Below are 16,431 nucleotides of genomic sequence, written 5' to 3'. Positions count from 1 at the left end.
GATAGGAGCCATGAAGTCAACACACCAGGCTGGTTCAAAATTTAAACAATGAATTTTGAACTTTTAATGATACCACTGCATTGAAAGATGGGATAACTGTAACAACTAGGATGAAAAGGACTGTTTTCAACTGTTCATTTTGCAGTTGATTCTGAATTTTTATCTGCAAACCAGAAAAAAATGAAGCGGGCGAATCCGTTAACCAAGAAATTATGGTGTGGCCTTAGACTGCTGTGGGCACTGGTAATACCTGCAACTATTTAACACCATTATATATAAAGCCCCAGTTGCTACCATTGAGTGCATTATATGCTTATATTCTGTCATCGTTGAACGTTACTAAATATACTGCTAGGCATGTGAATCAACGCTGCAGCGGGCACATGCCCGGTACAATCATATCAAAATGGAGTACATCATCTTTTAGTCCATGGGCCAGAACCCCAAATTTCATTATTGGTACCACTTGAGGTGGCAAATTCTCATGCACTTATTATCAGGTTTTTGAAAAGTAGGGCGTCTGTGGACTATATTTGGTGACCAGTAAATGTATGAATGTACACAGCATAGGCATGTGAGTCAATGCTGGCTATAGTGCCTGGTACAATGTCAAAATGGATGTTCACTGTGGTGTACTTCTAGTCTGTTCCTTTTAAGAAACAACATCTCTTACCCCAGTACCTTCTTTCTACGCTTTTGTCCACAGTTAAAGCCTGTTAGAATTTCCTGTATTTTGCTGTTTTCCTACTCAAGGTTTTAGCTGTATTTTTGCATAACAAAAACTTGCTGTAAAATCTCTGGTACGCCTATTTTGCAATGCCATGAAAGTGCATTATGGGAAGTGTGAAAAAAAATCAATTCTTTCAACAAGGACGACCTTTGGATGCCCCCCTCCCCCATTAAGTCCAAAGGGCAAAATAACAATTTAATTTACATTGCGTTGGTCTCAGTCAGATATTTGCTTTCTAATCTGTTGTTCAACATCACATTGCAGTTAAATAAAAGAAAAGTGGATCTTGAAACACTGAACAGTTGACAGATGGGATCTGTACTTACTTTCTTCATGGATGTCACCAGAAAACTTCCTTCAACTTTTGGAACCGACTTTCAAGAACTTTTTAACTTCTGCCTACCGCCATTTTGGAATGGAAGAATCTACTACATAAACGGGATGATCTCATATAGAATGTAGTTATAAATAAAACAGACAGCCTCAAGTGTTATAAACAAAGTTTAAGTCCATTGTAAAAGCAAAGTACAATATTAAGTATTTCTTTCAATTCACAAACACTAATTTAAAACTGTGTGATTGGCGGTACATTTTACTGAATTTATTGATGACTCCTGCGATGTTCAGAAAATGGAACGATCTGGGAATTGCACTACGTGACAGAAGAATTATGGTGGCACTTCAGTGGTATAACACACTGTATTGTGTTAGATACAAAATAAAATTCCTTTGGGAACTGACTTTTGGCCATACTTTGAACGCCTTTTACTGTTCCGTGTAGTTTAGTTGTTTCAGACTTTCAATAAGAACAATCTAATTTTTTAGTCTAATTGCAGATTCTCAGACTGTTCATTTACTCATCAAACCTATTATTTGAAGTTTAATATCAAACGTCACTCATCTAATGGGTCCACTGTAACTTATGGATGTTCAGAACTGAAAGTCTTGTCCTTTGTCCTGATCTCTTTTCTTGTGCAGTACTTTGCAGTAGTCTGTAGAATGTTACGTTCATGATAGGACACGGTTCAACCAAAGGTAAAAATATACTTCGGAGATGCCTATATGACCTCTGACCTAGTTGTACTGTCATTGACCCCTGATCTTTGACCTGACCTCCCTGTACTTCTCCCTGAAGTGGTTTTCTAGCTGCAGGAGTTTCTGGTAGAACTGCTCGGCTGTTGGCAGGTCGATGTCCAGTTTCTCCCTGTCCACGTAGGCCGTCCCCCACACCTTACACCTGCTGGTGTACTTACACAGGGGGTCCAGACTGGAGGGCACCTGTTGGGACAGCCACACCTGCAACAAACACACCTGTTAGCACACCTGTTGGGACAGCCACACCTGGAACAAACACACCTGTTAGCACACATGACACCACACCTCACCTCGGTAACAGATCACCTAGGTAACACATCACCTAGGTAACACATCACCAAGGTAACACATCACCTAGGCAACACATCACCTAGGCAATACATCACCTAGGTAACACATCACCTAGTTAACACATCACCCCGGCGGTAACAGATCAGCAAGGTAACACATCACCTAGGTAACTACCCTCCAAGACAACAGCAGTATGTACCAACACCTCTGTACCATTGTGGGGACTGATGGTCATGCTTGGTACCATCACCCACATTGTACATGTAGGTACTACATCACCAAGTCAACACATCACCTAGGCAACACATCACCTAGGTAATTACCCTCCAAGACAACAGCAGTACGTACCAGCACCTCTGTACCATTGTGCGGACTGATGGTCATGCTCGGTACCAGCGCCCGCATGAGCCACAGCAGGGGCAGCATGAGCCACCACAGCCAGAAGGGCAGGATGCCCTTGGTAAGGTTCGTCACAACGAGCCCGGGGCACGCGGTGTGGGAGAACAGCCCGCGGCCGCGGTATCGCTCGTTCAACGCCGCGCTGAGCACGTCCGTCACGTACTTGGAGGAGCTGTAACCCTCGTGACCTTGACTGTGCTGGAAGTCCTCAAGGTCAAACGCCTTCCTGGTGGCGTTCTGGGAGGACGTCCAGATGACCTGAAGGGCAAAGGTTGGAGGTCAAAAGATGGTGTCATACAGTGCATGTGACCAATTAGAACAACTTCTAACCCTAAGTTGTAACATCTGTGTCCATAATATCACCAGGGTCCATGATATCGCCACCTTGAGAAATAGTGTGCTTAAAGATATTTTTGCTGCAACACACCCTACTAGTAGGTATGTACATTTGATGTGTGAAGGAGTGCGTACCAAAAGTATGTTGCAGTAAAAATATCTTTAAGCACACTGTTTCTCAAGGTGGCGATATTGTGGACCCTGGTGATATTATGGACACAGATGTTATATTTCACAGTAGATGTCTGTTTACCTTGTCTGTGTACACAATCTCTTGGTTCCACTGTCAGTGGCTGATTGGTCTCCTCCCCAAGAGCTTCTGGCCACATAAATTTACCTTTGTGGTGTGTTTTAAAATGTCACAGGTGATAAATTTTGAATCTATCTGTGCAATGTGTCTTAAGACACTTCTGGCCAAACCTGAGAGGTGTGGTCTGCCTGGCACAAGACCTGTCTAAAGAAGTTACAGGTGATACATTTACCTGTGTGGTGTGTCTAAGAACCTACTTTTATGCGTCTTAAGATTTAACTTAGTTTGTGATGTGTCTTAAGGAGCTACAAATCCATGTGTGCAACGTGTCTCAAGCTCAAGACATGGCTGACATTATCAATAGTTCGTACTTATTATATTAAACCTGCATTTCTCCTCTGGTCTCTTAGTGTCACTGACGAAAGGTAGTGGATGCTACCTGAAACATCTGACCGTTTCCAAAATCATATCCAGTTGCTTGTCGATGAGTAACTGTTTTTTTATTACCTAGATGTCTAAGGTTCATCTACACATGGCTGACATTACCTGAGAGGTGTGGTCAGCCTGGCACAAGACGTCTTCCAGCTCCCTGATCAGCACGAAGTGTCCGAAGACGTTTGTGGCAAAGATTTCCTGCAGTCCGTCCTTCGTTGTCTCGTCCTTCTGCGAGAGGAGCTTCTCTCCGGTGCGGAAGATTTCAGGCGCTCGCGGTGACACCAACGCTTTCAAGATGGCCGCTGCATCTACTGACACCTTCCCCATCGTACCTGCGAAATTGTTTGTTTGAGATAATTATCAGTCTATTATTTACCCAATTTGAATGTCTTTTTAAACTCAAAGTAACAGGCCAGGTGTATATGTGTTTAGAACCGTGCTTTATCCAGAATCATGCTTAGACATGGTTTTGGATGGTCCACACTTATCCAAAACCATGAATGGGGCAAATCTATATTCTTGGATACATGGAGACTATCCAGAACCGTGCCTGACCCTGACCCTAGCTCATTCAGGCACAGAACTAGATAGGCAAAGTTCAGGATACAATAACTGGAGATTATCCAGAACTGTGCCTGCTCCTAACCCTGACTAATTTAGGCACAGAACTAGATGGGCAAGGTTTGGGATACAATAACCAGAGACTATACAGAACCATGCCTGACTCTATTTACCCTAACCCATTCGGGCATCTAAGACCTAGACAGGTACAGGCACGGTTCTGAATACGATAACGTTACTATTTTCTCTGTACCAGCATTAAGGTAGAGGTAGTTGACCCTTGGGTACTCCTCCCGGATTTTCTGTGCCGCGGTGTACACTGACTGGACGTCGCTGGTGTCGAGCCGAACGCACTCCACACGTGACCCGGGGTGAGAGGTCAGAAGGGCTTGTCTCGCTGCTTCTGCCTGCAAAATACAACATTTTGGTTCAGCGATGTTTTCGTGTGTGTGCCATCCAAAATACGACAAGCAAATTACGATAACATCAATGACTCCTGACCTTCATCATGTTCCTACAGGCCAGGCATAGGGTCAAGGTCGGGTCAAGGGTCAGCAACCTCTCTGCGAGGGTCAGGCCTATCCCAGCATTCCCTCCCGTGATCACAGCAACCTGGGGGGCAAAATGTGGGTCATGAACGAATTCCTTAGGGATTTCCTTGGTCTTACCAAACAAGATCATTGAGACTTTTTTGCAAATTATGATGTCACATGAAAATGTGGGCATATCTTACTACTATGTGTAGATCAATTATAAACAATTAACAGACTATTAAATTGAAATTCGGTATTTCATAGAGATGCATAATTCGGTATGAATAACGTGTACAGCGTTACTTTCAGGGCAGGGAGTCCAGAAATGTCCAAAACTGGAACATAATTTTAATATAGGAGAGAAAGTTAAATTTTGGGCTAACCTTCTTGTTATTTCATAATACACTGCTCAAAGCAAGCCAAACCTACTTTATATAATCTTGTTGTATCCTACCTTTCCATTTGGAGCCGCCATTGAGAACGTACAACCCACGAAAAGAGTCTGCGAGAAGCGATGATCAAAGTTCGCCGCCAAAGAAGAGTTGCCACAGCCAAGCAAATTATGGCGCGAGCATCGTACGATGGTGTCAAAGGTCACCAGATGGCTTAGTTTATTTTGCCAATCTAGCAGCACCACCTAGCGGTTTATAGGTGTAATGCACGGGCTACTACATTTTATACTTCTGGACACCTCGAGATGATGTTGTTTCGCTATAGAACGCTCTATATATTATTTCCAGCTATGTAAAAGCAATGTTACAATTTTTCCGGGGAATAACATTGGAAATTCCCTGCCATTTTGACATTGAACCTATGCTATGATCTCCTCCAATCAGAGCCTAGGATTTTGACACACCCCCAGCACGCCCTAGACTTTGGGACATCCCTGCAAAACAACAGATCATGTTTCCTTCTGCTATGTTACGCATGTTTTGAACGCGTCTCTGCGTATCGCAAGATTGGCATTTCATAAATCTTGTGTCAGCGATGAATTTGAAAGGTAAAGATGGCGAAATGAGAATACGCGGCACGAATACGCGATTTTTTAAGGCAAAGTCAAAGTCAAATCGAACGTATTTGGCAAGCCAGCTTGAACCAGTTTGTTCCAGTCTTTGGGTACATTGCATTCTTAGAAAGGGGAGGTTTAGAATACATGGTAAATTTTATTCTTTCTTTTTCAAAATAAGTGATACTTAGAACCACATTTTGAAAATAAGTTGATAGGTTATAAATATATAACAGAAATTAGTCAACAACATATCTTAGAAAGCTTTGGATATTGTGTTATTTGTTTATCAATATAACTCAAAAGTCCCCCTAAATAAAGTCGACCTACCCCAGATACGTAATACCAACCGTCACATGACTAGGCGTGATTCCGAGGGCACCACTCTCGGCAACAAGCAGTTGTCTTGCAGCCTTTTTCACCTAGTTTGGTAACCATAACTGCTATCCAGTGCACAAAGGTATTGACCGGAAAGCTGTTGTACGTCAATCACGTTTAGACAACAACAACAGAGTGATGGGGCGGTAGCTGTACAACAACCTTACGCAACTCACCGCCGGTCTACTTGTAAAGCGATGGCGACCAGGTTGACTGTGATCAGACTATGTCCGGGGGTTTCCCGGGGACTTCTTCGGCCCCAGATCGCCGAGGTCCGGGTGACTCCGGTCCGGGTGAAGGTGGACATGGCGCGGGCGGCTGTTGCCGCGGACAAGGCCGACGCCCAGCCCGCCGATGTTCCCGCCGATGTCCCCGAAGTTAAGTCCCGGTTTGACATCCGGCATGACTACGGGGAACAAGTCCGACAGTTTCCGATCGTTTCCCTCAACTTTGACGACGCCTTGGAGGCCTACAAAAGTAAAACTACGCGGGAAATTCTGCGGGCTTTGCTTGTCTTCAAGTTGTGTTCTTTCGATATCATCGTGAGAAACAACACTCAGGTGCGACTACGCAGTCACTTTTGTACTTGTTTATAACATAATTACATCTATAAATATATCAACGTTTTATTAACTTAAAGTTTGAGATTGTAGCGATCATGTATTTGATATAGGAAGGTGGGAAATAATTTTTTTTTCGAGTTGAAGTTCTTGCTATCTCTTTGAACTCTTCTCTTTGGAAAAATATATTTCTATTAAAGTATATAATTATTCACAAAATGACGACATGGGCACTGCTAATTTTTAAAGAAAAGTATTGGTGATTTTTGTTATTTTTTGTTATTTCTTATTTTTATTTGAACCTGTCTGTTTTAGTCATTATATTGTCAGTTGCCACCCATGGGGCAGACAAATAGCAGACCATCCCCTACCCTGTCATGGGACACCTCCCAAGTGTTTCTAGGGCAATTATTCTTACATGTCCCTGCAATTAGAACAGAAAAACAAGAATGCCTTTGATCCACTGTTTTTCCACTTTTTCCTTCCTTGTAGGTGGATTTGAGTCACTTTTTGACACTTACGATGTAATATTTCTTCATTTTATATTTTATTTTCACTTCAGGTGTTTCAAGCCTATCATTAAGTCCACATTATATGATAATTATTTTCTCAACCTTTACATAAAAAGGTGACCTCATTCTGTCACTGAGCAGCCATCAATCAACCAGAGCACATCTTACCAGACTAGTTCTCATCCATTCTGTATAGTCAAGGACATAGGTCATTGACCTAATTTTATATTCATGCCTTTGGCTGTATAGTTGGCTACAGGACACATCACATAATGCATTCAGTTCATTGACCTATGCCTGCATTGTGTACCTATCACTTTATGGTTGGTTGCACTGTATGGACTTTATTATACGATATAGGCTAACCCTAATTTTCCAGCAGTTGTGCTTTTGGATCCAAGCAGTTGTCATCAAGTCGTCAACTTTAATCACCAGGAAGAAATAAATCATGCTGACAGTGTTTAAGTGACAGACATACATAATTTACATGTCAATGTGTCATCTTGTGAGCGAAAGAGATCAGCTGCCATGTTGATCGGAGGCTGTGTATAAAATAATGCAGAGAAACTGATTTGGGATGCAAAGTTCTCTTTCTTGTTACTTCGTACTTGCAGAACTTAGGCAGAAACATTTTGTTAATTGGGTTAAAATTGCTGACACCGGTTGGGTAAGTTGAAAACCCCCCTAAAGGCTTGAATTACATTGCCCCTTTTATTCTGCTTGTGTCGTTTTGGAGGGTGTATGGTTGACCAAGGACCAAGTGCTCTTAAATCTATATGGGGGTAAAAACACGACCAGTTCCATAAATACTTGACCCAGTGCACACATGTGATATCCGCAAGTGTTATGATAAGGGAGTCATGTGATTTTGAGGCTTGCATTTTTTTACTAGAGCACTGGGGCCAATGGGACAGAAATAGACAAAATTAAACATACAGTTTTGTACATCCTGCTTGCTGGCACAAGTGAAACAGTTATTATTAATATTAATAACATTTCCTGGTTCATGTTTTAAAGCTTTTATGTATAATTAAACAGTTATGATTGCTTTTTTAAGCATCATCATTTTTTTTGTGATGATCATGTCAATTTTTCAACAACTGAAAAAGCATGCATCTCATTCTCAGTGTCGTGCATTTTCAAATTTATATAAATTTTAATTACTAGTAGTACTAGTACTTGCTGTCATAATGCAATTTATTTAACGCCAAAATCTGCCAATTTTGCAATTTTGTAGATAATAGAATTAAGAAAATCTAAGGTTTTCACCCTATAAGGCCTGTTGTCATCAAACACAAATTTAGCCTCTTAATTTCCATCTTGCACTTATTAGAAATTGTTGCACGTGTGATGATGTGTGTGCAAATGTATACCCATCAAATACCAACCTAACCATTCAGGTATGCAGTTGGTTACTGTTTAGCCCCTGTGTATATATAACAAGTACCTTGTGTGCCACACGGTGACACGCGAACACTCAGATGTTGATTTGGTGCCACAATTACGACTGTATGTTTGAAATCAACTGTGTACATAGTAGGCCAGGAGTTTGCAAGATCACCAGTTAAGTAGGTTTCAAGAGAACCGGCAATTCTTAAATAATGGCAAGCTTTTTTTCTTGACACTGGGAAAAAGGGCACTCCAGCCTATATTGTGTGATAATACTGATGAAGCTAAGAGTAAATACACAATAGGTTATATTGGATAAAACAGTCAGTCTTTTAGAATTTTAGTCAAATGCAAGAGTTTAACATATTTGTCGTGCTTAAAATTATTGTCACAGAATAGTGTACAAAGGTCATGTTTGCATGACATTGTGTGGTTTTCTGAGTGTCAGCACAATTGTAGGTGCTTATGTGACCCAAGCTTTTTGTAGCAGCCAGGGACAATGCCAGGCTTTAGTGACAGTAGGTCGAATTCCTTGTGCAACAGAAAATGACGTTACCTGAGTCACTGTCCCATGGAAAATAAGAATGGATTGACGTCAATTGACATGCTCAGGTAGCTTAATTAAAGTCTGCAATTTGAAAAGAGCAATTTGAATTGCTGCAAGGGAGAGTGAAACAAAGTGGCTTTTCTTCTTATTTATTTTTGCTAGATCAACAATCATTGACACTAATCCCTCTCAAAACACCACCATATTGATGTAATAATAATAAAGTTATTATTTTTTTCTACACTAATTCACAAAACCACATGAACATCAACATTCAATGAAATCTCCCGTAACCATCGAAACTTAATGTCAATTTTTTTATTCTCCCTGCCATCTATCTCTGTAACAAAGGAGGTTAGAATAAAAATTTTACCTGGCAACCTCTTTGCCATAACCAACCCAAGGTTAAATCCATCCTTCTGTTCTCTGGGTCCTCTGCAGCTGATGAAGCTCGGCCGCCGTGTCCTGGGGAGGCGCCTGTTCAAAAACTGCATGAAGGCCACGTTTTATGGGCACTTTGTGGCGGGGGAGGACCAGGAGAGCATCAAGCCCCTAATCAAGAGGATGGAGAAGTTCGGAGTCGGGTCTATCCTCGATTACTCCGTGGAGGAGGATCTGTCCAGGGACGAGGCTGTGTCTGCGGAGATGGAGTAAGGTTTCTCTAACAAACAGTCATCTCATAATAAGTCATACCGGGTATTGAGTTACTCAAGCAACTGGATATGATTTTGGAAACGGTCAGATTGTTTGCAGGTTACTAAGCATCCACTATATTTCGTCAGTAACACTAGAGACTTGCAAAAGGCAGGTTTACAAGCACAAACTATTGATTGATATGCAAATATTAGTGAAGACAAATTTTTTGGAAGTCCAAAATGAAGCAAAAGTTATCTCAACCTGCTGACATTATGTAAGAAGGCCACCCAGAGAACCAAGCAAAAGTGGCCTTCTTAGACAGGTGGCCTTCTTGGGCAGATCACAGGGAAAAAGTGAAGCCGTCAAAACTAAATTTATAATCATCATACATTGAGTAGTAAAAACTGACAAATTGTATGATTGTTATCTTTTGATTTTAGCGTCTGTTGTTAAGACACTTCATAAATTAAATCCAGAATTCTTTTGTCCCTTTCTTCAGCTCCTGTGTGTCTTCAGCCGAACCCGACCAGTCAGGTAATGACAGAACATTCATTCTATCGAACAGCAGGGGGGGAGGGGGGCGACCTTCAGAGAACAATCCAAGCTAGGTCATCCAAAGCTTGGAGGAGAAGATGACCTTCAGTTGCAAGTTGTTTACTACCATTTGAAAACAATACATTTACGTACAGATTTTAAGGGATCTGGATATTTCAGCAGGACCTGAGTACTTGATATGTAGCTAGTTGTGATTTATAATTAATTGTGTTTCCCCAGAAATCCACAGCGAGAAGTTTAAGGCTCACGAGGAGTTTGGTGACCGTCGGGAGGACGTGGTCAGCGCCAGAACGTACTTCTACGAGGACGAACACAAGTGTGACGAAAACGTCAAAATCTTCCTCAACTGTATCAAGGCTGCAGGTAGGGGGGCTACTATTCGACTGAATAGTACTAGCTAAGTTATCATGAAATTGTTAGTAGTAAGCATCATGATAGTAAAATGTTGAAGATTCACGTAACTGTAACCGTAACACTCGTGAGACACCACACTTCGGAACTTGCACCAAAGTCTAAAAAAAATTTTACATCCTGCGTTCTCTTGTTATCAGTCAGAATTTGGGAAAAAGTATGTATATTGAACAGTAATTGAACATACAGGACAATAATTATATATTGGACATGACAATATTGATTGCATTTAGTCTTACAAAAGGTGGACAACAATCAAATAAAATTAGCCTGGGTGCCATCCGATTTGTAGAACGGCTACCCCGAAAAAATCGGGGTAGCCGTTATACAAATCGGATGGCACCCAGGCTAAGATAAAATTCGATGCATCAAAACAAAAGCATCTGATGCATAAAGAGAATAACTCCCTCCTTTTCAGGTTTACGTCTCGAGTTGTTCAGTCTCTCACTAAATGCCTTCTCCGTTTCTGTTCTGTCCTCTCGGTCAGGTTATTCCAGCACCGACGGTTTCGCTGCCATCAAACTGACCGCCCTGGGCCGACCCCAACTGTTGGTAGGTCATAGGTCATCCCACAGGTCGTGACATACAGGTCAAAGGTTGCGGGGGCGGGTAATTTCTGAGTGATGTGAGGGTGGCTGTCTGAGACACATACAGTTTGGCCAGACCTGTATTTGTCATTGAGGATGACATGTTTTTGCTTACTGTGTTACTGATTTAATCTTTTGGCATCGAGAAAAAAGATAGTTTTGCTGACCAGCTGATTTGCTTGAAGGTCAAGGTCAAGCTGGGTGATCAAGTTCTTATTTCTCACACTGCATGGTCTCATATCAAAGTCCACAACTCTGTCCTATCATAAATTAATATGGGGCTAAACCCCTTTTAAATTTTCTTTCTACTTCACAAAAATGAAGGTTGTACCATTCTTTGGCAGAAAACTTATACATTATACAATAAAAAAGAGACACAAATCATCTAAAAGTTTAAGCCTATAGACAGCAAGGATATGAGACTTCATATATTTCTTTCTCTTTGCAGAAATGTCAAAACTTGGTGAACGTAGTTTTGCTTTTTTTTCAGGTGAAATCTACTGCATTTAGCAATTACAAATGTATGTAACAGCTCAGAATCATCCACAACTAATACAGTTTTTCTCTCCCCTTTGTAGCTGCAACTGTCAGACGTTCTCTCGACGACGAGGCAGTTTTTCGAAGCGCTGACGTCGGCAGAAGAGAAGCTGCCGTGGGTGAAACGCAAACTGACGAAGGAGGTGTTCCAGAACCGACTGGAGGAGCTGGGAGTTCCGATGAGCAGGGACGAGTCTGGCTGGTGGTTCACCTGGATGGACCAGGACGCATCCGGGTAGGTGGTGTCGGGTTTCATAGAAGGTGTTAGGTTACATGTGGAGGTGTAGGGTTACGTGGGTAGTGTCGGGTACTGTCTGGAGGAGTTGGGTGTTCCAATGAGCCGGGACGAGTCTGGCTGGTGGTTCACCTGGGTGTTTTTTAAGGTTGCTTTTCTGCCGGATTTCAGGGACAGGTGTATGTGTGAAACAGGATGGGTTTTTAAGGCTGGTTTTCTGTCCTGATTCAGGGATGTGGACCTAGTTGCATTGATGTTTTTTAATCCTTACTCTCTGTCCCATTTCAGTGACATGGACCTAGTTGCGTTGATTGTTTTGTAATGTTAGTTTTCTTCTCCGTTCCAGTGACGTGGACCTTTTGGAATGGAACCAGATGCTAAAGCCGAGCCACAGCCTGCGTAAGCTGTTTGTGGTGCCGAACATCGAGACAGGCGAGTTGGAGCCGGCCATGTCCTCCATCACTGAGGAGGAGGAAGAGCAGATGAAGAACATGCTGCAGCGCATGAACATGTTAGCTGAGGTGGGGTCTTACTTCCGAAAATACCGTGAGTGACAACTGGATACAGGGCTCAAAATACTGGGTGCATGTGCACCTTAGTGCACCCAAAATTGGAGCTGTGCACCCAAATATTTTTGTACTAGGTATTTTTGTGCATATCAAATGTCTAATAGTATACAGGATATTCTTGACATCTAAGTGTCAGAATAATAATAAAATCTTTGTTGTAGTACTTGCGTAAGATTTTGAAGTTTAGCTCCTATTTCAGATTCAAGCTCATATGAGGAGCAGTAAGATCTGTACATTAAGGTTTTGTTTTACATGGTGCACCCAAAAAATTTTTGTGCACCTAATTTTTTAGGTTGGGTGCACCAGTTTACCTATTCCCCAAAATGAGAACACAATCCCAAACGTGGCTTGAAACGCCCGAAAGTTATATTGGACTGTACTTTATCCAGTAGAGTTTGAATTGTCTTTCAGTATTGTTTACCTCAAAATGTCTATTATTGAACTGGATGTTTGTATTCTGCCATCCCCAGGCTGCACAGGAGCACGGTGTTCGGCTGATGGTGGATGCCGAGCAGACGTACTTCCAGCCCGCCATCGCGCGTCTGACTGTGGAGATGATGAGGAAGTTTAACCGTACCCGACCGGTCATCTTCAACACCTACCAGTGCTACCTCAAGGTGGGGATACACATCTGTTCTAACTCCTACTCCTACTCACATGTAGTCCTGTGTACCTTACCTCCTACAAGTGCAATTCAAGTACAATATGATATAACTGTTAGCTCATCTTCAACACCTACCAGTGCTACCTCAAGGTACATAATACCTGTGTACCCTACCTCCTATGAAGTTATAACTGTTGGTCAGTCATCTTTAACACCTACCAGTGCTACGTCAAGGTACATAAGTCCTGTTTACCTCACCTCCTCTGTTCTAACTCCTATCTCTACTCACACTGTGTGTCTACCATATCTCGTATAAAGTTATAACTGTTGGTCAGTCATCTTTAACAACTACCAGTGCTACCTCAAGGTACATAATTCCTGTTTATGTCATACCGGGGTCGTGGGATAACTAGCGGTACGGCCCGGGGTTCTTCATGCGTACAGCCCGGGCTTCCAAATGTTTGATAGAATAATTCAAACTTCTTTTTGACAAACTCATTTTTGTAATATAAGCTATTGTATTGTCCGAGACTGTTAGTAAATCATAGTGCCTGAAAGAACAGCTTGTAAACTTAAGGTTAACATTCACCTGTTTTGCCCATACATGTATTTTCACTTGTTAACTTGTAGATACTATGAACAAACAAACAAACAAACAATACGTCATCCTTGTTGCCAGGATGCGTACAACAACCTGTACGCAGACATGGACCTGGCGCGGAAGGAGGGCTGGCACTTCGGCTGTAAGCTGGTGCGCGGCGCGTACATGGAGCAGGAGCGGAAACGGGCAGAAGCTGTCGGCTACGAGGACCCGATCAACCCGGACTATGAGGCAACTAACAGGTACTGTCTGGTTTCTTTTAAAGTCTGTTTCTGCTCTGAACCGACCCTAAAATAACTAACAGGTAGTAAGTTATGTCAGCATTGCAAAAGCTTATTTAGCTGAAACATACATTAATTAACGTTTCAAAATTCAGCCGTCTGGTTGCGGAAATCCTTGTCTGTTGTTGGTTCTATCAGTCTGTGTCGAAATTCTACTGCATCAAAGTTGTGTGACCACCTTCAACAAATGAGGTGCCACTCACTTTACAGTACTTACTACAAAAGATGTTGTGCTTCCATGCAGAATGTACCACAAGTGTCTGGACCACATGCTGACCCGGATAGACAAGTATGGAGACATCAACGTCATGGTGGCCAGTCACAACGAGGACACCGTCAAACACACTGTGCAGAGGTGAGGCTTCGTATGTCTGAAAAAACAACTCTCATAATGCTATTATTAGATAAATTATGTGATAGATACTAAGGATAGCATAGTTTTCTTAGTAATCGTACTACAGTAACTGTTTAGTAGCCCAACGTACTACATTTATCCCCTGCTGAGCTCGCGAATATGCAATAAACTTCATTCTCCTTGTCATAATTCTGCCGGCTACACTATAAGACCACGGTCCTACATTTTTATCTACTAATTATAATTATATAATACAGCATTAGTAAAATAAATACATCAAGGTATGCACATTTTAGAAAATCTAGTTGTTCAAGACATTCTTGACAAGGCTTTGGGCATTCGGGCTTTCCTTTTATAATGTTACGTAACATTATGATGTTTTTGTGACGTATGTTATGTGATGCTTTGCCCTTCCAGAATGCGAGAGCTGAACATCTCGCCAGCAGACCAGACGGTGTACTTTGGGCAGCTACTGGGGATGTGTGACCAGGTGTCCTTCCCTCTGGGTGAGTTGTACTGGGACATGGGTGGGTGGGACTCAGACTGGGTGAGTTGTACTGGGGTGTGGGTGGTTGGGGCTAGACTGGGTGTACTTTGGGCAGCTACTGGGGATGTGTGACCAGGTCTCCTTCCCTCTGGGTGAGTTGTAACAACATGTGGGTGAGTTGTACATGTACTGGAACAGAGTTGGGTGGGGCTAGACTGGGTGTACTTGATCTCAAGGAACAGTGATTTAGATGAGTGGGTTGGTCTTGACTTAAGGTGAGTTGTACTAGAACTTGTGGGAGGGTGACATGAATAATGTGCATTGGTGTGTAGTACATGTATATATTTAGATATATTTGACTGGATCAGGTTGAGTTGATGTACTTTGACATGGATGGGTGGAAGTCTTATTTTGTCTTGAAGTTGTCTTGAAACGGATAGTGAGATGAGTGAGTGAGTGAGTGAGTGAGTGAAGTTGTTAGCAGCCTTTGTCTAATTGGGCAGTCAAAGCTGTAATCTGTAATTTGTCAGACTAAAAAGAAAAAACTAAATTCTGCTTCTAGAACGTGTCTTTTACAATGTATACTGTGTCCCTCCAGGCCAGGCCGGGTACCCTGTATTCAAGTATGTGCCGTACGGTCCGGTGGAGGAGGTTCTTCCGTACCTGTCCCGCCGAGCCCAGGAGAACTCGGCCATCCTGAAGGGAGCGTACAAGGAGCGCTCGCTTCTCTGGACCGAGCTCACGAGAAGACTCTCCCACCTCGAGTTCACTCACAACCCAGATAAAGTACAACAGTAGGGAGTGCGCTAGGGGAGGTTTGTTTCACCATACTGTAAATTACTTTACATTTGCGGTAGCAAAATTTCACGGTCTGAGAAAAATGGACATGTTCATGGAAATATATGTTCGTGGTGGCGGCAGGTGCGAAAGAAAAAGTTGGCGACTTAATTGTTTGTGGTAATGACAGACTTGCGGTACAGAAGTGACTGCGAAAACCGTGAATATAAAAGTACCACCAATGTAAAGGGATTTACACTTCAGTAGTTTGATACTGTAGTTTGATACATGTATGTCAGGGCTCGAAATACTCTTTTCTGCATATCTGCACTGATGCAGGCAACAGTGAAAATTATCTGCACCTGATAAATCATACCTGCACCACTACTCAGAATTTAGGAAGTATGGCTCATACATGTACTAAAACTGTTCAGAAGCCATCATAGGTGAGAACAGTCAATAATGAAGCAAATAAAAGTCTTACACATACATGTACAAAAATGTATAATATACATTGTACATATATAAACCCTGTACAGAGACCAGTTCAGATAGACTTCAGAAACACCTGCACAGCTGCAATTTAACCTGCACTACCCCGCACCATATATATGTACTAGGTTGAGTATTTTGAGCCCTATATGTACAATGTAAACAGTGGCAAATTGTACATTGGTGAGATGGACGAAAATGTGGGTCTGTGTCTACCTCAATGTTCTGCACAACCAATGCACAGAATGACAAAATGTGTGATTGGACCTTGCAATTGGAGAG

The 16,431-nt window shown here is 42.1% G+C and overlaps 2 protein-coding genes across 2 annotated transcripts; one reads left to right on the top strand and one right to left on the bottom strand.

Moving 5' to 3' along the window:
* Positions 1-1,218: 1,218 nt before the first annotated feature.
* LOC109467200 (3-keto-steroid reductase-like) lies at positions 1,219-5,715 on the bottom strand. Its single transcript, XM_019765145.1, has 6 exons — positions 5,085-5,715; positions 4,599-4,709; positions 4,351-4,504; positions 3,648-3,868; positions 2,465-2,773; positions 1,219-2,026 (listed from the first exon to the last, which is right to left on the bottom strand). The coding sequence occupies exons 1-6, from the start codon at positions 5,103-5,105 to the stop codon at positions 1,817-1,819; spliced, it is 1,026 nt and encodes a 341-aa protein (XP_019620704.1). The 5' UTR covers positions 5,106-5,715; the 3' UTR covers positions 1,219-1,816.
* Positions 5,716-6,012: 297 nt separating this feature from the next.
* Positions 6,013-16,425, top strand: LOC109467209 (proline dehydrogenase 1, mitochondrial-like). The gene is made up of 12 exons (XM_019765153.1): positions 6,013-6,574; positions 9,464-9,672; positions 10,158-10,192; positions 10,433-10,576; positions 11,112-11,176; positions 11,790-11,983; positions 12,330-12,504; positions 13,023-13,169; positions 13,836-13,999; positions 14,283-14,393; positions 14,811-14,899; positions 15,479-16,425. Exons 1-12 carry the CDS (start codon positions 6,212-6,214, stop codon positions 15,676-15,678), a joined length of 1,896 nt encoding a protein of 631 aa, XP_019620712.1. The 5' UTR covers positions 6,013-6,211; the 3' UTR covers positions 15,679-16,425.
* The last annotated feature ends 6 nt before the right edge of the window (positions 16,426-16,431 follow it).

Source organism: Branchiostoma belcheri, unplaced genomic scaffold (assembly GCF_001625305.1).
Source record: "Branchiostoma belcheri isolate BF01 breed outbred unplaced genomic scaffold, Haploidv18h27 scaffold178, whole genome shotgun sequence".
NCBI lineage: Eukaryota > Metazoa > Chordata > Leptocardii > Amphioxiformes > Branchiostomatidae > Branchiostoma > Branchiostoma belcheri.
This window is presented reverse-complemented; position numbering and strand designations above follow the sequence as displayed.

Excerpts from the sequence above, each read along its gene's own strand:
- LOC109467209 (XM_019765153.1), top strand. The coding sequence starts at position 6,212 with ATGGCGACCAGGTTGACTGTGATCAGACTATGTCCGGGGGTTTCCCGG. Across the intron at positions 14,000-14,282 it reads GACTATGAGGCAACTAACAG|AATGTACCACAAGTGTCTGG; the intron begins GTACTGTCTGGT and ends GCTTCCATGCAG. Across the intron at positions 14,900-15,478 it reads CCAGGTGTCCTTCCCTCTGG|GCCAGGCCGGGTACCCTGTA; the intron begins GTGAGTTGTACT and ends GTGTCCCTCCAG.
- LOC109467200 (XM_019765145.1), bottom strand. The coding sequence starts at position 5,105 with ATGGCGGCTCCAAATGGAAAG. Across the intron at positions 2,774-3,647 it reads AGGCTGACCACACCTCTCAG|GTCATCTGGACGTCCTCCCA; the intron begins GTAATGTCAGCC and ends TTTGCCCTTCAG. Across the intron at positions 2,027-2,464 it reads ACAATGGTACAGAGGTGCTG|GTGTGGCTGTCCCAACAGGT; the intron begins GTACGTACTGCT and ends TGTTTGTTGCAG.